Consider the following 27,607-nt stretch of genomic DNA (forward strand, 5'->3'; position numbering starts at 1 on the left):
GTGAGTTATTTTTGCAAACCCACAGTTCTCAATGAGGTTAAACAGGCAAGGAATATAAATTGATACAACCATTTTTTGGAAAGCAATCTGGCAGCACATGTCAAGCATTTTTAATGATCATATTCTTTGACCTATTAACTCCACTTCTGGGAATCCACCTTAAAAAATTCTATGGGACACGTGAGTGGCTCTGTCGATTAAACTTCTGACTCTTAAAAAAAATTTTTTTTTTAATGTTTATTTATTTTTGACAGAGAGAGAGACAGAGCACGAGCGAGGGAGGGGCAGAGAGAGAGAGGGAGACACAGAATCCGAAGCAGGCTCCGGGCTCCGAGCTGTCAGCACAGAGCCCAACACGGGGCTCGAACTCATGGACAGTGAGATCTTGACCTGGGCCAAAGTCAGACACCCAACCGACGGAGCCACCCAGGCACCCCTAAACTTCCGACTCATGATTTTGGCTCAGATCATGATCTCACGGTTTGTGAGCTCGAGCCCTGCACTGGGCTCCATGCTGACAGCAGGGAGCCTGTTTGGGATTCTCTCTCTGTCTCTCTCTTTCTCTCCCTGACCCTCCCTCGCTCACTCTCTCTCTCAAAATAAATAAACATTAAAAAATTCTAAATATATATAAAGCTTTATTCACAAATGCATCAGAAAATTATGATGATTTAAAAAACTAAATATCTAATAATAAAAGATAAGCCTATTATTTAACTATTAAGAGTGACATCCTCAAACCCCACAATCACTTGAAAAAGTGTAACAGAAAGTGAAAAAAAATGTCACATTATGATCACAAAAACATTTAACCCATGACTGGCTGACCTGCACTCTATAATGGCACAGAGTGTCAAGCCCTATAAAATTCTATCAACTAGGATACAAAGCACAATAATCATCAGGTACTTTTACAAAAAAGAATACTGTGACATATGAGTATTATAAACATTTCTATAAAAATGTTGTAATTATGAGATCATAATTCTTATTTGCTGAACAAACTGCAGTGTAGAAGAAGAAAAAGTACAGGGACTCTTTCTGCTCAGCCTAGGTAACTTCAATATTTAAAACAGTAGGGGCGCCTGGGTGGCGCAGTCGGTTAAGCGTCCGACTTCAGCCAGGTCACGATCTCGCGGTCCCTGAGTTCGAGCCCCGCGTCGGGCTCTGGGCTGATGGCTCAGAGCCTGGAGCCTGTTTCCGATTCTGTGTCTCCTTCTCTCTCTGCCCCTCCCCCGTTCATGCTCTGTCTCTTTCTGTCCCCAAAATAAATAAACGTTGAAAAAAAAAAATTAAAAAAAAAAAATTTAAAACAGTAACATCAAAGTGAACATTCACTTAAAAATCATTATAGTTTCACTCTCACCATCATACAGAGCTAAATGTCTTCTGTGTCCACTACCATGCACAATACGGGTTGACTTTTTCCATAAAAATGTTTAACAACCTGATGATCACGGTTGTGTTTAACATATAGTTCCTATCCAGTTCCAGAAAATGACCCATTAATATTCATGCTGTAATTACTATACTACTTAAAAAAAAGGAATTATCATATAAATGTTGACCAGATATTAATGATTCTTAACTCTCACTATGTAACAGAACTGCCTTAAAGATATTTTAAAAATAAAGATGTTCTAGCACTAATCCTCAGAGATTCTGAATTAATAGTCTGAGTTGATACCCAGGCATGAGAATTTTTTAAAGCTTCTTACATGATATGCTGGGGCGCCTGGCTGGCTCAGTCAGTAGGTCATGTGACTCTTGATCTTGGGGTCACGTATTAAGCCCCATGCTAAGTGTGAAGATTGCTTAAAAAAAAAAAAAAGGCTCCCGATTGATGCTAATATGCAAGCTGAATTAAGAACTACTGCCATAAATGATTTGTTCAAAACTGTTCAATAATGTTGGAAGAAATTTTAAAATAAAGAAAGCAGCTAATACTTACACTGAAACTTTCTAAGGTTGATTAATCCATGGTCTCTTATAATTCTAGGATGAAAACCACAATAATGTTTATTATAATTAGTTTCACATTTAATACTTCTTCCACATGCAGCTTTTACTAGGCATATGAAACACTATGGGGTGGAATATTGCAGTTCAAAGACGTTACTCCTCACAAGTTTCTGAAGGGCAGTGAGTCTGCTAACACAATTTTAGGCTTTCAACCATCATATATTTTTCCTTTCCTTGGACATGGTAGACTCTCAATAACTATTTGCTGGATGAATGAATGAACACTCAAAAATACTGAAAAACACATCTGTAACTTGGCATGAAACAGAAGGGAATCTGTGTCCATGTGATAAGAATTAAACTATTCAATTTAGGGAATTGATAATTGAGAATAGCCATTTAAGGGAAATAGCTAAACCATAAAATGGCACCATGATCATACATTCAACATTTATAACCGTACATGTGTACATTCACATAATGCTTTAAACCTATTTGAAATAAGTATCATGCATGTTTAATGGAAGTGTCTCCATAAAACATAAGAACAAACAGCAACCTCAACCACTGAGTTCTACAATACTGTTGAGCTTGAATTATGTGTTTTAAGCAAAACAGAATTTAAGTAAACCATGTGTCTGGAACCTTTCATTTTATATCACATGTATTTATTTATTTTTTAATGTTTACTATTTTTGAGAGAGAGAGACAGAGAGCAAGCAGGGAAGGGGCAGAGAGAGAGGGAGACACAGAATAGGAAGCAGGCTCCAGGCTCTAAGCTGTCAGCAGAGGCCGATGCGGGGCTCAAACTCACAGACCGCGAGATCATGACCTGAGCTGTAGTCGGCCGCCCAACCGACTGAGCCACCCAGGCGCCCTATCACGCGTATTTATCACTAGTAATGAAGCTTCTCACAACAACTGGATAATTTTCTTCAGCACTTCTCAGAACACACAGAGAATAAGCTTTACTTTAGGTCACATCTTGGTCCCTCAAGAGTGCCCCCCAAGTCCTATTCCTGTTTTTGGTGTTGTGATGTCACTGTGTTTCTACTCTGTAACATCATGACAACACGCATTCACACTCATACCCTCTGCATACCCTTCTCTGAATTGTTAAAAGTCTCTGTAATCTAACTGCTAAAATTGTCTGGGATCCATTAATTTCTCAATCTGAATGTATGCTTTTTGTTCTGCTGCAAAGAGAAGGAAGAACTTGAGAGTGTCTGAAAATTGTTCAGAATTTTTTGAAATCCTCCTGAGTAAGACTTCTCAAAAAAATGAGCCATTAGAATGGAGCGTTAAAGGAGCACTTGGGTGGCTCTGTTGGGTAAGTGTCTGACTCTTCATTTCAGCTCAGGCCATGATCTCATGGTTTGTGATATCAAGCCCCGTACTGGGCTCTATATTAACAGCATGGAGCCTGCTTAGGATTCATTCTCTCATTCTCTCTCTCTCTCTCTCTCTCTCATTCTCTCTCTCTCTCTCTCTCTCTCTCTCTCTCTCTCTCTGTCTTTCTGCCCCAATACCCTGTTTGCACTCTCTCTCAAAATAAATAAATAAACATTAAAAAAAATGAGAGCATTAAAAGAAGCATAACAATTTGATAACAACTTGAATTTAACTGTTCCTGTTTTCTTTAAAATAGTGTACCCATATTAGGGGTGTCTGGGTGGCTCAGTCGGTTAAGTGTCTGACTCTTGGTTTCGGCTCAGGTCATGATCTCACGGTTCATGGGTTTGAGCCCCACATCAGGCTTCATGCTGACAGTGTGGATCCTGCTTGGGTTTCTCTCCCTTTCCTTCTTTCTGCCCCTCCCCTACTTGCTCTGTCTCTCAAAAAAAAAAAAAAAAAAAAAAAAAAAAACAAACCACAAAACAAACAAAAAAACAGTGTACCCATATTACTCAATGACCATCATAACATCAAGAAAAGGTAAGGAAGGTGGAGGCAAAAAAGCAAAAAAAGGACAAGTATTATTACCTCCATTTGACAAATGGAAAAATTAAGGATCAAGGAATATCATTGTCTTCCTCAAGGTGACAAGATGAGTCACAAGTAGAATGTTCTTATGGGCTATATGTGGTATTCAATACTGCATACCTGAAAGAAGGCAGGATGGTTTTCTGTACTTACTTTTTTCGCCTTTGTCTCTCCTTTAACCTGGAATGATAGATATCTACTACAGCCATCTTCAGAGCTATAAATAAACAGACATACGCATAGATATAAAGCCAAGACAAAAATAAGTCTTTTACCCAAACTGTCCTAAACTTTGAACGTCATATTGCTTACTATTCCACACACACTGGTCTAGGCAATTTGTCTCTTGGAAACAAAAATGTCCTAGGATACTGAATTTCTTTATCAGTAAATTACAGTGAAGTTCTTTTTTTCCTGTGTACACATCTTATATGGCATATCCTACAGATAACAACTTGTACTTTTTACTGAATACCTCTTTTGGCCATGCCTTGTCAGGTATATTACTAGCTTTAATATAATAGGAGTCTGAACTTTGGTGACACACAGGCTAGACATTGCATCTATTAGAATAGCCATAAAAATGAATACTGACTGGAGTTATGACCTCACAGGTACAAGTTCAGTAGACAATGTCAAAACAAGACTGATGTAAATATCGTATAGGAGAGACATTTTCCCGGAGTAGCAGTTTTGAGTTGGGGAGCAACAACTATTTACGGGATGGTTTTGCATTCAGTACTAAAAAGTTCCACTAAATAGCCTAACAACCCCAAAGCTATGGCCTGCTTTGCCACCCATGTTCCAATCCTTTCCTGGCTTTAGTCTCATGTTAAGGGCATGGGGAATTAGGAGAAAACAGACAGCAAAAGGTTTCCTCAATATAATAGTTCTGGTTCTCTTTCTTTCCCCAGCCAATTTTTCCATCTTCAGAGTTCTTCAGGGTTCTATTCTCATCTTTCTTTTCATCCCTTACCTTATTCCTATAAACTCAGCCACTCCTATGGTTCTGGGTACCATCAAAAATACAATCTCACACTCACATATTTATTTTAAGCTCCAGACCCTATCTGGATATCTCTACTCACATGTCTTCAGTTACAAACTTATACTCTACCTCTTCCCCAAACCCTGCTGTCCAAGACAGAAATCAATGGGACTCTCCCTCCTGTCTCTCCATATCTAGTCAGTGAGTCTTATCTATTCTGAATACTTCAGTCTCTCAAATTTCTCTCTTCCTATTTGTCCCTAATCCTATTCTTTAGCTTAGCCATCTTGTGTCCCCTAGATCACTTCATGTACTCTTTTAATAACTCCATTGCTGCCTTATTCTAATTCAACCCTTCATATGGTACCAGGGTAATGTTTTTAAGCATAATCCGCAGGTGTATTTCCCTTGTTGATAATTTTTCAGTGGCTTCCCATCTACTCACTGGAGTTCAAACCCTCGCATATTATATAAAACCTCTTACTGTCTTGAATCTGCCTATTTTCCCAGTCTCATGTCCTACCATTCCCTTATATGCCCTATATACCATGCACGCAAAACAATCTGCCCTAGATCACACAGCTGCTAAGTGCAGAGCAGGTATCCAAACCCAGACAGTCTGGTTCTAAGGCCTCGAGTAGGAAAGACACTGAAACCGCCCAACATGTTTACTTTCTCTGTGTTAGTCCGAAATTCTAAATCTGGCTTATCTAACAATGAAATATGTGTTAAAAAAAAACACTCAGAAGTAAAAAGTCCCACAAGTTTACAATCTGAAGACCCTCTAAAGTTATGAAATAAAGACCAACCATTAACAGCTCTAGAAGAAAATATGAAGACTACTTAACTTAGCACTATGCTATATTAAACAATTCTTATCCATAATCTACGATTCTGAAGGAAACTTAAAATTTAATGATTTTAGTAGATTCTGGAACTATCTTAAGTTGTTAACTTATCTCCTTAGAATTTGTGTAAGTTGAGAGTTTGGTGGGTTTTACTTTAATTACTGAATGTATTCACAGAAGAAAGAGGTTCTAGAGCAAACATAATGACCTGACATGTGTCCTTTGAAAAATAAAATATGCTATTCAAAGGTCAGGTAGTATAATTCTTAACACACCAAGTCTCACAGCAAAGGATTTATTAGATATGACAATCACATCTTCCAGGATAGTGAGCTTCATTCCAAAATAGAGCCTAGAGCCTCTGTAATACTGATAAACAAAAAAGGTAATAGAATATCATTGCTCATCAGAAGGATGTGTGATACAAATTCAAGTTTAGCCTATGGATGTGTGATACAAATTCAAGTTTACCCTATGGGGGCAATGAATCAACACAGATTTACATGTTATTCTAGAGGAACTTTTAACCCTTATTTTCAAATATGTTCCTATTTGGAACAGACAAGTTAGATCTACTGTAGTTGAACCTCTTCTCCCATTCTATCTCCAGCTACCTTTCCCAGTAGTAGTCCCTGAGGGTACCTCCATGAACAGTCTGAAACCCACACTTCTGCTTCCTTGAAACTAGATTTTCAGGCAGGAAAAAAAATGGAACCAATCAAGTAAAACAGTACACAATGGCTCATTAGAATCATCAATTTCTTTCACCAGTAAAAGCAATAAAAGTTGAACAATGTACAATTCTAATGCACTGTCAATATGGTATCCCTGGATAAGATAATAGAAATAAATTCTGGATACTCCATCCTGACTCATTACTGTGTATCCCACTGCTACCTGCCCTCAAGATAGTCTCAGATTAGAAGGAAGAAATACCAAAATCTAACAAAATCTAATCTATGAGCAAATGTACTATATATGTAGGTAACTTCAATCACTGGGAAATGACCAGGAATATTTTATATAGGCCATTCTGCCTTGAGTCTGAGATAAAAATAACATAAGTTCTAGCTGGGTGATGTGAAGAGGTGAGTGGATGCATCATTTTTTAAAGTTTATGTATAAAGAAAAAAGTATTAACTACTATGGATTTTTTGTTCATTTCTAGTAAGTTCAAAAATTAAACAACACTCCTTTATTTTTCCTTACAACTGCCCACAATAAAAAAAAATCAATAATATCAGAATCAAGATTTAAGGCAATGGTTTTCAATTTTTTTTTAGGTAGGGGCACCTGGGCGGTTCAGTTGGTTGAGCATCTGACTCTTGATTTCGGCTCAAGTCACGATCTCACGGTTCCTGAGTTCGAGCCCCACATTGGGCTCTGTGCTGACAGCATGGAGCCTGCTTGGGATTCTCTCTCTCCCTCTCTTTGCCCCTCCTGTGCTCTCTCTAAAAATAAATAAATAAACTTAAAAAAAAAAAACACCTTTTTTTTTAGGCAAGACTCTCTCTGTAAGTGAATTCTTGATTTATAGGGCTGTTCCATATAAAAGCCCAAGTACCATGAAATACCCCATATACTGCCATTGCTTTCTAACACACTGCTGTAGAATGATAGGCTCCAGACTGCTATGCTGGTGGAGATGCACTTTACATGCCTGTGTGGTGGAATAGGCAGGTAGGATCAGGGAGAAGGTATGTCTCTAACCAAACACAGGTTTTATATCGGACTCTCTTTTTCAGATGAGAAATGGAATTACGTAGTCAACAGTTCAAGACAGAAAGAGAAACAAAAAACAACAACACAAAAAACTAAGTAAACAGCTAACACACCCTGAGTATTTATCACGTTCCAAGCTCTTTGTATATCTTATCTCATTTATCTATCTAATAACAAGATGACTTCAATAGGAAAAACATGACTTGAAGGTCCAGTGAAATTATTGGTAATTCTGAAAACACATTTCTGTAATTTTTCTAAGATGTTAACATCTTATCACATTGTTTCCTGAGACTTGGGTGGGAATGATTTAATTAAAACAGGAAAAAGGGGTGCCTGGGTGGCTCAGTCGGTTAAGTATCCAACTCTTAATCTCAGCTCAGGTCTTGATTCAGGGTCATGAGTTCAAGCCCCACTTTGGTGGAGCCTACTTAAAAAAAAAACAAAACCCCAAAAAACAGGAAAAAAACAAAGAGACTATGTTACCAAAAAAAATCTATAAGTACTGATGATTGGTTTCACTGCTGGATCACTTCAGCAGTTTGAACTGTGCAACTGGTTCTGGTGAACAAAGGGAAGGAAAGGCACACACAGAAACAAATGAAGAACTGGAATTCTCCCAGAGGAAAATGCATATTTGAAGCTGTCTCTTTTCTTTATAAAGCACACAGATAGCAGCAACTGATTAGAAAATCTCAACTACATGAATAACCCAGGGAGGACCACAGCACAGCAGGCAGACAGAAATGAGAAGGCAGACAATGAAAGAATGAGAATCACTTGGTTCACATTCTACTTAAAGTGACTGGAAGTTCCAGCAAAGCGGGCAAAGAACCAGAGATCATTAAAAACAAACAAACCCAAACCACCCCTAACCTATTCACTCCTGAAATCTCAGCTTTGGGATAAGAATTGTCTCCCTGTGATTACAATGGAGACTGATAACAAAGTTTCCAAACGGCTAGCCTTAAAATATTTCAAGAAGTGGGCAGAAGTCAGAGGCAGTTCCTTCCCACTGCAGTGTATTTCTAACATTGTTCAAAATAGCTGGCAACATGTCTCTGTTTTCCTGACAGAAGGCACTTACTGCTTGCTTGGCAAGAAAACCAACTCAGAGGCCTTAACTGCAACAAAGCCAATCAAAATCCTGTGCACAAACCTGTGACTCAGGTATTCCCCAGAAGCAAAGCTTTTTAAAAGTCATCTTTCCCAAAACCTTGTGGTCAAGATGTACACAATTAATTCTGGGAGGGAAGGAAGACTATGTGACCTAATGGTTAAAGTCAGGAACTAGGAAGCCTAGGCAAGTTACTTAAAGTCCTTTGTGCACTTTCCTGAATGTAAAATGAGAAAATACCCACCCCTACTTCTGAGCAATGTGGTGAAGCTATAACAAATGTGACATCTCACAAACACAAACACACAAAAATCCAGCAACAAAAATGCAAGGTTGTAAAGACAATAAGTATAGAACAGTATTAAGAACATAGGCTCTGGAGATGGCTCTGCCACTAGCAGGCTAAATGACCTTAGGCAAGTTACTTGATATTTCCATTCTTTAATTTCCTCATCTATAAAATGGAGATGATGATGATGATGATGATGATGATGATGATGATGATGATACTGAACTCACAGAGTTTTGCTAGGATCAAATGAAGTCACATGTGTGAAAGGGTTAGCATGGCAAACAGTAAGGGCTATATGTAATAGCTATCATTAGTAGTAGCATTTATGTCTAAAATATCACAAAACTTTACATGCTTTACATGCCTTTAAAGGAAAGGGCACTGCCAGTAGGTAGGTAAGTAATATGTAGTGACAAGGCTGGACCTCTGATCTACAAACCATTAAGGGATCTAAAGGCTGATGATATGAGCCAAAGAAGTTAAAGGCGGGGGGGGGGGGGAAGGCAGGGGAGTATCCATGCTTAGTCAAGAAATTTTGCTGAAATTAGCTTTCCAAAAAGAGGGAGTGTAAACTGTCCTAATGGGCAACCCTATGAAGTGGTGAAAACACCAACCCAACACATAGCAAGGAGCTCATAACGCCTGTTGCTTGCCTAGGTTATGGGACAGCAATTAGAAGATGCTGCACTCAGGATTTTAGAGCCTGTGAAACCCTGGGAAAGGGGAATCCATAAACCTAGAAGACATTTTCCCAAATGAAAGCAGACTAGGGGGAGATGGCCCCCCAGAAAAAAGGTACAATACTGTGTCATCTGCACTGAGATCCCAAACATACCATGATACAGTAGAGTGCCAAGTTATGTCTTCTGCATCTCTCTTTCTGAACCAATAATTTCTGCTTATTTCAGTAAAATATATGATAGTGTCATTTAGGGATCCCAGAACTTCCTTATTTTCTTCCTTAGACACTGCTTCACCTGCAGTATCCTCTCCAGGCCCAGCCTTCTGGTATGGCTGGAATGCAATTAACCTCCATTGTGTCCCAGGCCTCTATAATGGACCATTCAAACCCATCATATTAGACAAATTCCATGAATCATAGCAAAAGTCTTTGGGTGATGAAAAGGGCTTGGTGGCATCAGCTCTGGCATAGAATACAAAACCCAGCCAGTCTGTTTCCTTGCAGTAGTTATGTAAGTGAGGGAACATAAAAGGAATGTTATTAATGCTCAGTAATATTGAAAATATAATGGTGTAATGGAATGGTAATAATACCAATCTCAATTATGTACCATCTTTCATTGGAGACATTCACACTCTGACTAATCAGTGTTACCCCTTCTTTACAGGCAGTGGACACAAAGAAACAGCAAGCAAGATTGCAAGGACCTGCCCAAGATCACAGTGACTCAGAAGCAAGCCTGAGGTAGAATCACTGCACAAAATATGTGCCCCTCTCTCTGTTCTAAGTATGCTTAAAAAGCTCCTTCTTGTTCCTTCTTGAGTGTTTGTAGGCTCCAGTCCCTCCCCTTCATGGAGTGTTCTGGGAGAAAGCATTCAGCTCAGGGACCATACAAATGTCACACTGGACAGAGGGTCACGCTGCCAGAGAAAAGAATATAAGAACTCTAGAGCCATAAGCAAAGCATTCTTTTGTGGTACCAGCATGTCATCCCTCAGATCTCAAGCACTGCCAAATTTCTTTCAAATGTTAACATCTTTTAAAAAGCACCCATCTAGGGGCGCCTGTGTGACTGTCAGTCAAGCATCCAACTCTTGATCTTGGCTCAGGTCATGATCTCATGGTTGGTGAGTTTGAGCCCTGTGTCAGGCTCTGTGCTGACAGCACTGAGCCTGCTGGGGATTCTCTCTTTCTCTTTCTCTTTCTCTCTCTTTCTCTTTCTCTCTCTCTCTCTCTCTCTCTCTCTCTCCTCCTCCTCCTCCTCCTCCTCCTCCTCCTCCTCCTCCTCCTCCCCCCCTGCTTGTGCTTTCTCTCTTTTTTAAAATATGTAAGTAAACTTAAGAAAAAAAAAAAAAAGCACCCATCTCAACATCTTATAGTTCCCTACTAGGCAGAGGGAAAAAGGAGGCAGGGATTATTATTTACATTGTATTACAGCTGCTTTATATGTAACAATCAGTAACTGATGTTTCGATTCTAATTCAAATTAACTAGAATCAAATGACTTACAAGGCTGTAGAAATTGTAGGAAGAACACAAATCAAGTACAAGTCTGAAATGCTAACTGAAATAAGAATTGCTAATCAATAGCTTCTTTCTGATTTTTTCCTGTTGCCCCCACTAATTACAGAAAGGACCACAAAAGCACCAGAAGAAACTGCAAATCTTGCTTCTACAAAGAATGAAGAGTGAAATTAAATACCAACCATACTACCGTTTTCTTGATAATGTTGAAGCTAAAGAATTTGAAGACCTTGGAGAAGTGACTTGGCAAATCTTTGACATAGCTGAGCCATTATTGGCATAAAAAATTCTGACTTTCAAAAGCAGGTATTTTTGAATAGTATCTCAAAGGCTGATGTTTATGTAGCTTTTTTGTTTTTTGTTTTTGCATTAGGAATAAGAAAGATACAAGCCAGGAAACAATACAATTAATGAAAACTGGTATGTATTAGAAATACTGAATGGCAATTTGCACATTGTGTTCAAAGAGACACCAGATGAGGTGAGAAAGACCATCACACGAGTTACTAGGCTTGAAAAGAAGGCTGACATGGAAGACTGAACAAATACTGTGTTATCATCTAGTGAACGCTCAAGTGGTTTGCTTTCAAGCTTTCCTCTTTTAGTTCCATCCATATCACTTCAACTTTCCTTAAAGTTGTGTGGGAGAAAAGGGGACGAATGAAATTTTGAGAAGAGAACAGCTTAAGAAATATGTAGACAGCAAATCCTGAAGATAAAATTTTTATGAAGACTCTTCCTGGTTCCAGCTCTGGTGTAACAAATAACTAAATAGTTCTTCTATGGAGAGAAGAATCAAATTCCCTTTCTAGTGACAGAGTCCCAGTTAATGCATCATGAAAACCTGATTTACAAGTCAACAAGGATTCTACTTGTCTTTACTGCCTGGGATACAGATTTAAGAGAAACAATGGGGGCACCTGCATGGCTCAGTTGGTTAAGCATCCAACTTTGGCTCAGGTCATGATCTCCCAGTTCAGGAGTTTGAGCCCCCTGTTGGGCTCTGTGCTGACAGCTTGGAGCCTGGAGCTTGCTTCAGATTCTGTGTCTCCCACTCTCTCTGCCCTTCCCCTGCTTATGTTCTTTCTCTCTCTCTCTCTCTCTCTCTCTCTCTCTCTCAAAAATTAATAAACATTAAAAAAATCTTGAAAAAAAAAAAGAGAGAGAAACAACGAAGATGCTGTTTGGGAAATACAGAATCCAAGGAAGCATTATTCACCTACTGTACCACATAATTCTGGAACAAAATGAAAGAAGATTGGGGATTATTTTAAATATATAGTTCAATGTACATGGAAAGAGGAAAAAAAAGAGATTCAATGAAAGTCTAACCATCACTTTTAAGAGCCCTGTTGGCATTAAGTACTAACATTTTAACAAAAGAATTGACATAAATCCTTAGACTGACTAATCTTAGATAAGAATTCAGAAGTGCTAAAAATTTAACAGTTCTGAGAAACAAGAAATTCCCAATCTTGGTCTAAAAAACTCAAGGAAATTCCATTCTTTTTCTCTGCTATGGGAAATTTGGGGTAACAAATTTACAGCGAGCATCTAGCACCATCAGTTGCTACTGAAGTCCCAAGGTGTTCACACTGATTCCTTTCCTTCTAAGGGGGCAGTGAGAGCCATTCAACCTCAGTATAGGTTCGCCTCAGTCAAAAGATCACACAGTCCAAGACTGGGAACCAGCTATCATTACATGATACTCTCATCATTATCACAAATGATCTTTTTTATTGAGGTCAAAAAACAACAACAGGATAAATTTAGCAACTTAACCACCAGATTTTGACTCCCATAAGGGCAGGGAACATGTTTTATTCATCCTTATATTCCTAGCACCAACACAACACAGTGTCACCATGTACTTTACAATCAATAAAAATATTTGCTAAAATAAAATGTTACCATGTAAAATGTCCGAGTCATCTTCAACAAAATCGATGTCTCTCAAGTCCCATTCTGCATAATTGTCAAACTCCTGTTTGGGGAAAAAAAATTCCCACCCCAAACCCATCAGCACTGAGTAATGGCTTCACAGTAGCCATGCTTTAGAAGCAAACAGAAAATAAATAAACACTTGTTAAAAAGCACTGAATGGAGGGGTGCCTGGGTGGCTCAGTCAGTTGAGCATCCAACTCTTGATTTCGGCTCAGATCATGATCCCGGGGTTGTGGGATCAAGACCTGCATTGGGCTCTGTGCTGAGCATGGAGCCTGCTTGGGATTCTCTCTCTCTCTCCCTCTACCCCTCTCCCTGCTCATGCTCTCTTTCTAAAATAAAAAATATATATTAAAAAAAAAAAGACTGAATGGAATACGAGGTTAGGATACTACTATAAGAAATAGGAAGTCATGAGAAAAATCTTGAGACTTTCAGGCAGTAGAGACAGCAAAAATATGAGAAAGTTATGAATCCAAGAATAAAGCCAAACCTAGTATACTAAAAATTAAAAGTAGTCTGTTCATAAAATCTAAACTCTGAATGTGTCATCAAGTATTTAGATAAGAAAATTATCTGCATTAATTCATTTACCTTTTTACTACCTTCTGAAGGCTCTATTTATTTGATAATATTACTTACATAGTTTAATGGGTAGATGTTCATATTCTACTCAATGAGTACAATTTGTAGGAGCAGTATTTATGGGGTAGCTCTACAGTAACAGCTGCCATAAACAAAATACTAACCTGGGTAGGGCTAGCAAAATTATTTGTAGTTTGCTAAACTTTCAAATTATCTCCAGCAGCACTGTAACTGTGGCTCAGATGATAAATCAAGAGACTTATAATTACTTTCACATGGCTTTTAACTCCATGGGTGAACAAGTAACATACAGTTTTTATCTACATTCATCATTCTTTATTCACTTGTGAATACAAAACAGAGGTCAGCCCACTGTAGCCTCTGGACCAAATTCAACCCACTGCCTGTTTTTGTAAATAAAACTATATTGGAGTATAGGCATGTTTGTTTGTTTACATATTATTTATGCCACTTTTATACAATAATGGCAAAGTTTAGTTACAAGAGAGACTTTGTGTCTACAGAAAATATTTACTATCTGGTCCTTAAAAGAAAAAGTGTACCAACCCTTGATCCTGCACAACTTTGAAACCCCCTAAGGGTGGAATGAGAACCAGGAACCCAATACCTATTAAGGAAGGGAGAGCCAACACCCTGCAACCTAAGAAATAGGTTTTTGGTCTGAAGAACTTTTACATTTTACATGTGAACATGTTTACAAATGAGAAAAGGTACTCAAATGGAAGAAAATGTGGCTGCCTAAGGCCCTACAAATTACAGTGCTTCAAAAATCTCTTTTTCAGTGGTATGGAACCTGTAGGGAAGAGATATACGCCTCATGCAAAACAAAAACAAGTTTCTCCTACCTCGATGAAATCTGCTCGAGCTGGCATGTACCCTGCCATGTCCCGAGAAAGCAAGGAGTCAAAGGTAGGTCGGGGAGGGTCATCTGTAGCTGGAAGAATTTAGGTTTTCTTAGTTACTTAATAAAGTATTGGCATGAAAATGTGACACAGAAATAGTCTTCATTTACACTCTGAAATATTTTTGTTTGGAGAAAAACAGTGTCTGAGAGAATAAATAAAATTCAAAAGATTTTTATAAATGGAAAAGTGAGAAAGATAAAGTATAATGGAAACAGACTGATTCCTTAAAAAGGAAACTAAGACTTAGGGAATTCTCTAAATAAAATGGGGAAATTCCCTCTGATTTGTACTTGCTTAACGTAAGAGAAAACCAAGGATCTTTTCTTTTATATTATAGAACAAAAGTTATTTATCCTGTCTGCTTCAGCTCCCTTACCCTTCAAGAACAATTTCAATTTACAAATCTCACCCAACTGAGAAGCAAAAAAACCCCACAGGATTTGGAATTTAGTTGGAGTTGGGTCCCAGTTCTATCTGCTAGTCCCATGAGGCACAAATTTAACCTTTCTGAATCTCAGTTTCCTCATGTATAAAACAAAAGCACTTGCTCTGCTATCTCACTGGGTTCCTATGAGGAACAAATGATCTAATGGATTTGAGAACAAAATGCTAACATCCAAAGTGTTTTCCAAATAGGTATCATCAGGCTTTGAGTCAGTCAGCTATGAAACCATTTCTAGAGTATGAGGAAAGGGGTGGGGGGTCATGGTGGTGGTGAAGAAACATTCAGATCTTATTACTTGTGCTCTGGGAGCCATTTAGGAAGGATGTCCATTTATAATTCAACACAGGTTTAGTTATGTTTTGTTAGAAGACCCATGAGTCCCTTAGCCACATGAGATTTTTTTTTTTTTAATTAGCTATTACTACCACAACTAAATGAAGTAAATAACACATTGCTTCTTGGACTTAACACTGGGATGATTAATAATGAGTTCAATACTGGACTCTCCTAAGTAACTAATATCTATAATCATAAACCCTCCAAAGCTTGGAAGATTGGTTCATTCTGGACATTTCATCTCCAAGAAGCATTAATGTTGACTGACATATTCACAACCCTCAGAGTGGGTGGGACACCACTGCAGATCTGGGCACCATGATTTCCAGTATAGAATTCCAATCCCTCCTTAGCCCATTATAGCCTTGACTCTTAGTAACTGCCATGCCAACTCCTCCCATCTTCCATAAGCTCTTTACTTGCCCAAACCACTATTTATCTGCTACTGCAACAGGGCCCAAGGTGAGCTAAGTATCTCTTACAGATACTGGGAGGCACTTACACAGAAACGGAATGGCTGTATCAGCAGTTTTTGCCTCCTCTGCTTGCTTCAGGTTCAGGAGGGTAGATGCAAACAGAGGGTTATTGATGAAATGCTTCATATAGTGTTTTTCACACTCTTCCTTGGTCTTGGTGCACATCTGATTGGCTACATCCTGCCTACAGGATTGTGAGAAAAAGAGAGGTTTGTTCTTTCCAAATTTTAAGTCCCATCTACATAACGTCTGGAATTTGATACCTCCAAACCAACATCATGGAGATATCAGCAGAACAACCAAAGAAATATAAGCCCAATTTTGGTGTAAACTGACATGCTAAATCTTGCTATTCCAAGATATAGAAACAATATCCAAAAAACCCTTTCCTTTCTACCAAAAAAAAGGAAGATCACTAGAAAATCTGTAGATTTCCATGTGAGCTAGGCCTCAGGAAAATAATTGCTATCATAAGCCACTTTAGAACATTCATAATGTACATAAGTACAGTTTTATATTTGCATAATGTCTTATATTTTACAAAACACTTCACACCAACAAACATTTCTTTACTAGAGTGCCTATGATAGGCCAAGCACTAAGCTAGAAACACTCACAACATAAGTTAATCCTTGCGTTATCCATGTAGTGTTGAGTACTTCCTATCATCTCACTTTACAGAGAAAAAATTAGGCCCAAAGAGATTAAAAAACTTGCTCAAGAAAATTAAACACATAAATGCACAAAACCAGAATCTATGCACAAAACCAGAATGCTGACTCCTACGCTCAGATGATGGAGAGGTAGAGGTAAAAGCTCTCCAGTTCCCTCTCAACCCCTTTCTTCTCCAGCACTTAACTTGTCCTTTTCCTATGCTCTGCTTTGTGTACTCCAATCATCTGTATGTATATTTTGATTTTCCTCCTGGACTATAAGCTTCTTGAGGACAGGATACATGTCATAATTTTAGCTCTACCACCTTCACCACCAGGCTTCGTGTCTTACCCACAGTTGATAGAGAAACAATAGAAATTATTCATGAGAAATTATCTTAACTCCCTAAACTTCAGATTATTTGTGAACAAAATGAAGTTTTGTTTGGAAGTTAGTTGGAGTTGGGTCCCAGTTCTATCTGCTAGTCCCATGAGGCACAAATTTAACCTTTCTGAATCTCAGTTTCTTCATGTATAAAACAAAAGCACTTGCTCTCTCTCATTGGGTTCCTATGAGGAACAAATGATCTAATGGATTTGAGAACAAAATGCTAACATCCAAAGTGTTTTCCAAATAGATATCATCAGGCTTTGAGTCAGTCAGTGTTATCTATTTCACAAAATGAAATCATCAGTGTGAAAATATTCCCAAAAGGTAAAAATGCAAGTGGTAATATTATTAGGTCGCACTGCCTCCTAGGGCAACACCAATTAGGGCTATTCACTTCTACTAGGCTTGGACTGACGTAGGTATTTGCAAGCTAAAAACAGGGAATGTGAATAAGAAGTCTCCCAAACTCAAGTCTCAAGTAAACTATGGCCATCTACCTAAAGTCTGACTCACTTAAATGATAAGGATATCTAGAGTCAAGAAAAATTCATAAAATTAGAAAGGAGAAGTAACTAATGTGTCTCAACTTCTGTACTATTCAGAGAGAAATAACCAACCTTCCCCCTGTTGATATAAACCAAAGTGGCCTTTTAGAACTGCCTAGTTATGGACAACTAAACACACCATGTCCCTGTGAGGCATTTCAGAGTGGATGATAACTTATCTCTAAGTCATGAATCAATAGGAAAATAACATATGGCTCCCAAACTCCTCTTTCTAAGACTCCTCCCTTTACCCTTCAACAGCACCTTCTTCTTGGAGCCCACTAGGGCAGGACAATCCTTAATACCAAGCTCTTACCAATTTCCAAAGCCACAGTCCATCACAGCTTCTAAAAGGGCCATTTCTTCTTGAGCAGTCCAGCTGGGGTCAAGAACAGGAAAATCTGAGGTCTAAGGAGGAAAAAATTTTGCCTAAGAACAGATATAGAAAGGGAACACAGCAAACTGAAATGTAATGCTAATTCATACTCAAATGACTGTCATTCTCATGGTTTTGAGAGATTCCTAAAGTACATTCTTCTTCTTTTTTTATATGTTTATTTATTTTCAGAGAGAGAGAGAGAGACCATGAGCAGGGGAGGGATAGAGAGGAGAGAGAGAATCCCAAGCAGGCCCTAAGAGCTGTCAGTGCAGAGCCTGACGCAGGGCTTGAACTCATGCATTGGGGCTCGAACTCACAAGTTGTGAGATCAGGACCTGAGTGGAAATCAAGAGTTAGCTGCTTAATCTACTGAGCTACCCAGGTGTCCCCTGAAGTACAATCTTATGAGTTGTCCATCTCCCTCACCTCTATTTCCACCATTTGCTAAAAAGTTTCCAAGAAATATTATCACTCATAAATGCCATGTAACTCATGTAGAGATATATATTTTTTAAACTTAGCACAAAGGTAAAGATAAATATTATACTATGCTCCCACTCAGCTACGAAAGAGGGCAACACAAATATGTACGTATTTATATTTTTCTTATAATGGAAGAATAAACCTTACATTAAAAAAATGGTTACCTATGGCAAAGGGAGGGAGAAAACAAGGTGAAAAGGACAAGGATAGAAGCTAAACCTCTCTGAATATTCCTTATTTTGAGATCTGACTGAAATATATACATTGGATGATAATTACTAAATTTAAAATCCTAAGAATCAGTGGCACCTGGGTGGCTCAGTCGGTAAGCGTCCGACTCAGCTCAGGTCACGATCTCGCAGTTTCTGAGTTCAAGCTCCACGTTGGGATCTGTGCTGACAGCTCAGAGCCTGGAGCCTGCTTCGGATTCTGTGTCTCCCTCTCTCTCTGCTCCTCCCCCACTCACACTCTGTCTCTCTCTCAAAAATAAATAAACATTAAAAATAAATAAAATAAAATCCTAAGAATCAAAAGCAAAATGTAACAAAGAAACCTATGAATTAATTTCAAGGCATAATCAAAGAAAGAAACTATCCCAAATAACTTTAAAACAGTGATTTCATTATACATCTCTAGTAGAATACACCTTAAAAGTAAAAAGAACTGCCAAAAAAAAATCTTGCGGCACCTGGGTGGCTTAGTTGGCTGACTATTTCGGCTCAGGTCATGATCTCACGGTATAAGATTCAGCCCTGTGTTGGGCTGGGTGCTGGGAGGGAAATGGCTTAAGATTCTCTCTCTCTCTCTCTCTGCCCCTCCCCCACTCACATGAGCACTCCCACACACTTTCTCTCTCTCTCTCTCTCAAAAAAAAAAAAAAACTGCAATAGCATTGGTCTAGTTTTTCTGAGATTATTGTACGCGGATGTGTTACAGGATAAAGCAAAGCAAGTAAGTAATTGTGCTGTGGGTTAAAAGGATATAAGATCTATGAGATTATGTAAAAACCTTATAATCTTATATTTGAATTGAAAGTTTTAGTATCAACTTACGATATATTTTGTCTCAAAAGAATAACTTCCTAACACTGTTCAATGAAAAAATCCAGAAACAATGACCAACCCAGTAGCAACGAACACCTCTAATGCACAGTATGCAGCCACTAAATACTATTCCCCACGAAAGGAAACAGGATTCTTTAAAGAAAGACCTGATTCTAAGTTAGAAAATGTACCAGATGAGACCAGAATATTTTGTCATAATGAACAGCAAAGACACTCAAAGACTACAAGAGTCATGTCAAAAAGATTTGCAGGCCAACTTATAGATGCTCCCATTAACCATTTTGAGCATCAATAAGGATAATAACTGCAAAGGAATGAAACACATCAACTCTTCTAAATATCTAGAAGATGCCAGGGAATCAACTCATACTTTCAAACCTAGAACACAAAGGGAAATAATGTTATTTATCCTGCCTTTCTTGTACAAACTTTACCTAGGGTAACCACATAATGATGAGGTGTTTCTTTTTACAGAATTGTTTTATCTCATAAATTAAGAGTGCTAGGATTAAAAAGATAACTATTTTGCAATCCCTAATGAACAGATCTACACAATGATCATAAATAAACCTGATGTAGCCGCTATATGTAACTACCAATTTATAGGAAACACAGAACACAGAAAAATATGTTAATCAGCAAAATCCAAACTGTACTAATATCTGTAGGACAAAGAACTCATATTTTTAAAAAAAATCAAATAAACCAAAAGAAACAAGAGAAAGAGTGAGGGTAGGGGAGAGGGAGAGGGAGCACCCACAGAATAGAAAACAGGTAAGAGGGGCGCCTGGGTGGCTCAGTGGGATAAGTGGCTGACTTCAGTTCAGGTCATGTTCTCTCAGTTCGTGAGTTTGAGCCTTGCATTGGGTTCTGTGGTGACAGCTCAGAGCCTGGAGCTTGCTTCGGATTCTGTGTCTCCCTCTCTCTCTGCCTCTCCCCCACTTGTGCTCTCTCTCTTTCTCTCAAAAGTGAATAAACACTAAAAAAGAAAAAGAACATGTAAGAAACAACCAATTGGAATGTATGGACCACATTTGTAATCCAATGAAAACACACTGCAAAAGTTAAAAACATGTATGATGCCAATACACACTCACGAAACCCACTAAAAAAGCTAAAAGTTGGCAAGCATGTCGGTCGAACAATCAGAATTCTCATTCACTGCTAGCAGAGGTATAAAACACTACAACTACTCAAGAAACTTTCTGACAGTTTCTTAAAAAGTTAAAAATGTACAATCATTTATTCTATGACCCAGAAATTCCAGTCTTAAGCATTTATCCAAGAAAGACAAAAATATATGTCCACAGAAAGCCTTATACAAGAATGTTCATCATCTGCAACTATATGGATGGAACTGGAGGGTATTATGTTAAGTGAAATTAGTTAAAGAAAGACAAAAATCATATGACTTCACTCATATGAGGACTTTAAGAGACAAAACAGATGAACATAAGGGAAGGGAAACAAAAATAATATAAAAACAGGGAGGGGGACAACACATAAGAGACTGTTAAATATGGACAACAGAGGGTTACTGGAGGGGGTGTGGGAGGGGGGATAGGCTAAATGGGTAAGGGACATTAAGGAATCTACTCCTGAAATCATTGTTACACTATATGCTAACTAATTTGGATGTAAATTTAAAAGAATAAAATTAAAAAAAAAAATTTCAATAACAGCTTTATTCATAAAAGCCCCAAACTAGGCAAAGCCCAGGTAACCATCAACAGTGTCATATTCATAACAGTGTCATATTCATGGAATATTATTCAGTAATAAAAAGGAATGAACTACTATACACAATATGAACAAATCTCAAAAATATGCTGAAGGAAACCAGAAACAAGAGTACATACAATATGAATCCACTTATATGCAGTTCTAGAATATGCATAACTGATCTATGGTGATAAAAACCAGAACAGTAATTATTTCAGGGGCAGAGAAGGGAACAGAGATATTTTTAAAAAGCTTTTATGACATGACTGGGAAACATGAAAAGTGATTGAATTACTTTTAAATTTTAGAGAGATCTAGTAAAACATTTATAGATGAACTGGTATGAAATCTGAGGGATCTGCTTCAAAATAATCTGGAAAAGTGGGAGTTTAGATGAAACAACATAGGCTATGAGTTGACAGTTTAAGAGGTAGTTAACAATGACATCCTGGTGCAGTCCCTTCTCACTTAATATGGGCTGGACCTGTGACTTGCTCAAGGCCTGGCCACTTCCATTTTTGTGGTCTTGGGAGCCCTGAACCACCATGTAAGAAACCTAGCTTCCTTGCTGGAAAGACCAGGTGTATAGGCCACATGGGGAGGAAGAAGCCCCAAGGCTACCTGATGAAGTAACAGTTAAGATGTCCCAGATGACTCCTAACCAAGCCATTCTGAGGTGCCAGCAGTGGTGTGAAAAAAGCCCCGTGGACTTCCAGCCTCAAACACATCATGTGGAACTGAAAGCCACCCTCACTGTGCCCAATCTGAATTCCTGACTCTTAGTTATTTTACACCACAAAGTTTTGAAATAACTATTCGGTAGCAACAACAGATAACTGAAACATATTCTATTTTAGTATACACATAAAATTTTCTATAAGTTTTTTTAAAAAGGTGACACAAGAGATCTTCAGATTTCATAGGCATTCAGAAATTGTTGTACCTTTTGCTGATGACCAAAAAAAAAATTTCTGTGATTTGTGATTTTACACTGCTATAAGCAATATGTTTTTATCTGAGCACATACTATGAATATGCCCAGCACACGAAGTACCAGAAGATCCAAAAGAGAAGCCTAAATCATACATTCAGAGTCTATGTCTATATTCATAATAATCAATCTGGCAAGTATCACAATAAATACATATGACAATTCATGGTTGAAGAGCCTATGTTATTTCTAAAACAGTATTTAGAATATTAATTAGCCCTCACGAGCTTTACTGTGAGAAAAGACTTTCTATACCAAATAAATAAATAGGCATAAGATAGTTTTCTTAAAGTTGAATCAGTGTTATTCAAATCCTGAACCCAATCTCAGCCTTACTAACCAGAATCTCTAAGAGCAGGGTATAGGAATCTATAATTTGAAGAAGCTCCCAGGTGATTCTTAGGCACCAAAGTTTAAGATCACTGGTATAAAGGGTGTGGCAGAAGGAGGTGCCTTGACTTATTCAAGGTTCTAAGAATTATAAGACAAAAATAGGCATAGAACTCAGAAATCTTGATTAATGCACCACCTACCACAGCATGAGTAACTTCCAAAAATACAGCACTGTGAGATGACAAAAGTACTAAAAAACCATTTGAAGTTTTCTGTGGTTTCAAATGAAAAAAAAAAAGGAAAAAATCAGGTTTTTAGTGGCTTCATGTGTAGAAAGCCAAAATTTGGTCATCAATCCTACAGAAGGAAAGATTCTTCTTTTCCTTATCTGGGAATAGATAAGACTGCAGGAAAAAAGGGAGTATTAGGAACCTCCAAAAACACCCCAAAGGGCAGAATTCTGAAATGTGTTTGTATGGGTGTTGAATATGTGAGAAAAGGATGATGTAATCAGAAGAATTAATTGGACTTAGAGTGAAATTTAGTGCTTTCAGCATTATGCAGAAGGCAAGGTGCCCAGAACAGCTAGAGAGAACTCATGGTCACTTTTCCTACAGTGGATAACCATCAATCTACCCTGCCTACACTAAATTATCTTTTAAGGAATTGTTTTCACAATTCAAATGAATAAATCTGTTTCGGTTCCAGGCATTTTGGTGTGAATATGAGAAAAATAAACCACCTTTCTAAAGATCTGATGTGTTAGTGAAACGAACTCAAAGTCATAGATAGCTTGACCATATTCTCCCAACCCTTCATTTATTTTGCAATGACAAAAGAGGAAAAAATTTTCATATGAGAAGATGTTTCACATCATATCTTATCAGAGAAATGTCACATCAATTAAAAAAGATGCCACTATATGCCTATTAGAATGGCAAAAATGCATAACAATGACTGGTATGAAATGCAGGCAAAGATGTGGAGCAACAGGAACTCTCATTGTTGCTGGTGGGGATGCAAAATGATACTGACACTTCAGAAGACAAGTTTGGCGGTTTTCTTACAAAACTAAACATACTCATACATGTGATCCAGCAATTGCACTCCTTTGTATTTACTCAAAGGAGTTGAAAACTTATGTACACACAAAAACTTGCACATGAATGTTCATAACAGCTTTATTCACAATTGCCAAAACTTGGAAGCAACCAAGATGTCCTTCAGTAGTAGGTGGATGGATAACCTGTGGTATGTCCAGACAATGCAGTATTATTTTTAATTTTTTTTTTACGTTTATTTATTTTTGAGAGAGACAGAATGCGAGTGGGTTAGGGCAGAGAGAGGGAGACACAGAATCTGAAGCAGGCTCCAGGCTCTGAGCTGTCAGCACAGATCCCGACGCAGGGGCAGGGCTCAAGAACTCACGAGCTGTGAGATCATGACCTGAGCCAAAGTCAGATGCTCAACCGACTGAGCCACCCAGGAGTCCCTGACAATGCAGTATTATTTAGTGCTAAAAACAAAAACAAATAAACAATCAAGCCTGAAAAGACATGGAGGAAACTCAAACAAGTATTATCAAGTGAAAGAAGTCAATTTGAAAGACTATAAACCATAGGATTCCGATTTTAAGACATTCTGGGAAAAGCAACTCAAAAACCATAGAAACTGTAAAAAGATCAGTGGTTGCCAGAGGTGGGGGGTCGGGGGGATGGATGAACAGGCAGGGCACAGAGGATTTTTAAGGCCATGAAACTACTCTATAAGACATTATAACGGTGGATATGTGACATTATATATTACATTACAGAATGTACAACACCAAGTTGTAATATATACATCACAGAATGTACAACACCAAGAGTGAACTCTGATGTAAACAGGCACTCTGGATAACAATGCAGTGTCAATGTAGGTTCATCAGTTATAATAAATGTACTACTCTGATGGGGGATGTTGCTAATGGGAGAGGCTATGCATGGGTGGGGGCAGAAGTATACGGGAAATCCCTATACTTTCTACTCAATTTTGCTATTCAATTTTTGCTATAAATGCTCCATGAAACAAAGTCTAATATAAAAAAAATTTATTCCAAATCTTACAGTGAGTGGAGAAACTATTTAGAAGACTGAAAGTGTTAAGAGAGAGACAGCCGAAGTCTAGCCAGTTGGTTGCCAAGAACTCTTACTAAGGAGCATTTCTTTAATTAATTATGGACCAGGCTCTGAGTCTCAGCATTGTAGGCCCAGAAACTCATCTTAAACAGGACCCCACAAATAATCAGACTCAGAGATGCTAAAATCAACCCTTTCTAAACTTTTAAGAGACTGAAGTAGATACATTATGGCACTTTGGTAGGCAGAATTCCAAAGATGTGCCCCTTTCCTCCCAAGATTCCTGATCCCTCATTATTCAATCAAATACTAACTAGATACTGCTGATGGGATTATGCTGATGGGATTAAGGCACTAATCAGTTGACCTTAAAATAGGGAGAGCAGCCTGGATAATTCAGGTGGGCCCAATGTAATCGCAGGAGCCTTTAAAAGTAAAAGATGGAGGGGCGCCTGGGTGGCTCAGTCGAATAAGCGGGGACTCTTGGTTTTGGCTCATGTCATGGTCTCATGAACTGTAAGCTCTGAATCAAGCCCTGTGTGGTGCTCTGTGCTAACAGCACGGAGCCTGCTTGGGATTCTTTCTCTCTCTCTCTCTCTCTCTCTCTCTCTCTCTCTCTCTCTCTCTCTCTCTCTCTCTCTCTCCCCTCTCTGCTCCTCCCCCACTCACACTCTGATCTCTCTAAATAAACATACTTAAAAAAAAAAAAAGTAGAAGAGGGAGACAAGAGAAGGGCACCTGGCTGGCTTAGTTGGAAGAAGATGAGACTCTTAATCTCGAGGTTGTAAATTCAAGCCCCTTGTGTGTAGAGATTACTTATAATAAACAAATAAAATTTCCTTTAAAAAAAAAAAAAAGAAGAAGAAGGGAGGCAGGAGAGTTGGAGAAATTCAGCAAAGATAGGCAGGAGAGGTCAGAGGGGCTCTAGGCATTTCATCAATAACCCTCAAGAACTCCTGGCCATTGCTAGCTTCAAATATGGAGGAAGTGAGGCCTCTAGAAGCCTAGAGCAAGCCCGGGCCAACAGCCAATTGAGGGAAGAGAGTAGCATCAGTCCTAAAACCTCAAGGCAGTGAATACTGTCAATAATCTGAGTGAGAATGGAAGCAGATTGGAAGCTGACTGGAAGCAGACTTTCTCCCAATGCATCTAGATAAAAGCCCAGGCTGGCAATACCCTCATTTTGACATTATGGGACCTATAGCAAGCTGGGTGAGCTTAATGGCCTACTGACCTACAGAATTGCAAGATGATAAATTTGTGTTGTCTTAGGCCACTTAATTTCTGATAATATGCTATGGCAGCAATAGAAAACTAATACAAATATCAATGGATTAATCCACAGTGTGAAATTATTACTGTTAAGATGCCTAGCCAGTCTTCTTTCTTGTAAGAAAAAGTCAATGGGAGGGCAAATGTAAGAAAACTACTTGGTGAACTAAGAGTAATGTTCTAATAACTGACAAAACTATCTTGACAAAGATACATATACCTGCCAGGTAGACCATATATTCATTTTTGTTTATTAAAGGGCCCATTCCTCTGACTAGAACTTGGAAGGACACTACCAGCATCTGCCTCTCATTCTTTCTTTAGAGGTGGCAATACAACCAATCAAGTTACTGCCAAGTCTTATTCTGGCCTTTAAGCCAGTCTGTCTCTTCAAAGTAATTTTGTGTCTTATACCATTCACTCTATGTTCATTTTATAACTTAACTCTCAGAGGGTAACTAATTTCTCCAATGCAAGAGGAGGGAGTGCCAGACATAAACTTCACTACTGCCCACAGGAACCACATGGTATCACTAGCCAAAACACAGCAACAATACATTCACTACATGTTCATCAGTAAACCTAAAATGCCCTATACCTCTTAAACTTACATCAGTAAAACTCAGTAAGTATTTTTTTTTCATTTTTAAATTTTATTTATTTATTTTGGGGTAAAGTTTGTTTGTTTATTTATTTATTTTGAGATAGAGTTCAAACACGGAAAAGGGCAGAGAGAGAGGAGAGAGGGAATCCCAAGCAGGCCCTGTGCTGTTAGTGCAGACCCTGACTCAGGGTTCAAACCCATGAACTGTGAGATCATGACCTGAGCTAAAACCAAGAGTCAGACGTTTAACTGACTGAACCACCCAGATGCCCCTACTTTTTTTTTTTTTTTTTATAATCTTTAAAACTATTTAACATAAACTCTACCTTCAACATGGGGCTCGAACTCACAACACCAAGATCAAGAGTCATGCTCTACTAACTGAGCCAGCCAGGTGTCCCTCAATAAGTACTCTTAAATTCTTTTTAAATTTGAAACAAAAATCTGAGTATATAAAATGATTTTTTGACTTAAATGCCTTAGTAGATCCATAAGACCCTAAAACACTTACTGGCAGGGAGGGTGCCTGGGTGGCTCAGTCAGTTAAGCCTTCGACTTTTCATTCTGGCTCAGATCATGACCTTGCGGTTCGCTGGATGGAGCCCCCTGTCAAGCTCTGTGCTAACAGTGTGGAGACTGCTTGGGATTCTCTCTCTCTGCCCCTCCCTCCCACATGCACACACACACACTCTCTCTCTCTCTCTTTCAAAATAAATAACTTAAAAAAAAAAAAAAACACTCACTGGGAAATGATTACCTAATTCGGAAGAAGAGGAAAGAAAAGGCAAGGAGATACTTGAAGATGAAGAAAAAAATACATTCTCAGTACAATACTTGACAAATGAATGGAAATTCCCTGCAACTTCATCATTACCATTATTTCATAAGTATGATCACTTTGATGTTTCTTGTACTCAAATCCTCGAGTGAAACACTGCAAAAGAAAGGAAAATTAAGTTACCAAAAAACTACTTTTTGAAATGCTTTCTTACAGGGTAGAAGATGGTTTGGGGGTACTCTACTCTTGTGATGAGTTTTTAAGAATTCATTCAATTTTGTCTACAGCCACAAGAGGATGGCTACGTTCATGACCATAGCTCTTCAGTGGCCCTCACAATCTGGGGGAAAAAAACCAGACTTTTTCCTAAGAGATCTTCTCTTTTGATTACAGCATAAGCCCTGGAATCAGATGGACTAAATTTGAATCCTGGCTCCATACTTAA

General features: G+C 38.3%; 1 protein-coding gene across 6 annotated transcripts in view; it reads right to left on the reverse strand.

Annotated features, from left to right (window-relative positions):
* Window positions 1–27,607, reverse strand: part of TADA2A (transcriptional adaptor 2A) — a 52,562-nt gene that overhangs the window by 12,455 nt on the left and 12,500 nt on the right. For 5 of the 6 annotated variants that reach the window (XM_023243550.2, XM_023243548.2, XM_023243547.2 and 2 more), the window contains exons 4-10: window positions 27,259–27,318; window positions 17,736–17,827; window positions 15,857–16,014; window positions 14,514–14,602; window positions 13,030–13,102; window positions 4,099–4,162; window positions 1,952–1,995 (exon numbers count right to left, since the gene is read on the reverse strand). In XM_023243550.2, coding sequence (XP_023099318.1) covers window positions 1,952–1,995; window positions 4,099–4,162; window positions 13,030–13,102; window positions 14,514–14,602; window positions 15,857–16,014; window positions 17,736–17,827; window positions 27,259–27,318 — 580 coding nt within the window. The remainder of the gene's footprint in view (window positions 1–1,951; window positions 1,996–4,098; window positions 4,163–13,029; window positions 13,103–14,513; window positions 14,603–15,856; window positions 16,015–17,735; window positions 17,828–27,258; window positions 27,319–27,607) is intronic. The other variant, XM_023243549.2, reaches the window with a different exon arrangement.

The sequence above is a fragment of the Felis catus genome, chromosome E1 (assembly GCF_018350175.1).
Source record: "Felis catus isolate Fca126 chromosome E1, F.catus_Fca126_mat1.0, whole genome shotgun sequence".
Taxonomy (NCBI): domain Eukaryota; kingdom Metazoa; phylum Chordata; class Mammalia; order Carnivora; family Felidae; genus Felis; species Felis catus.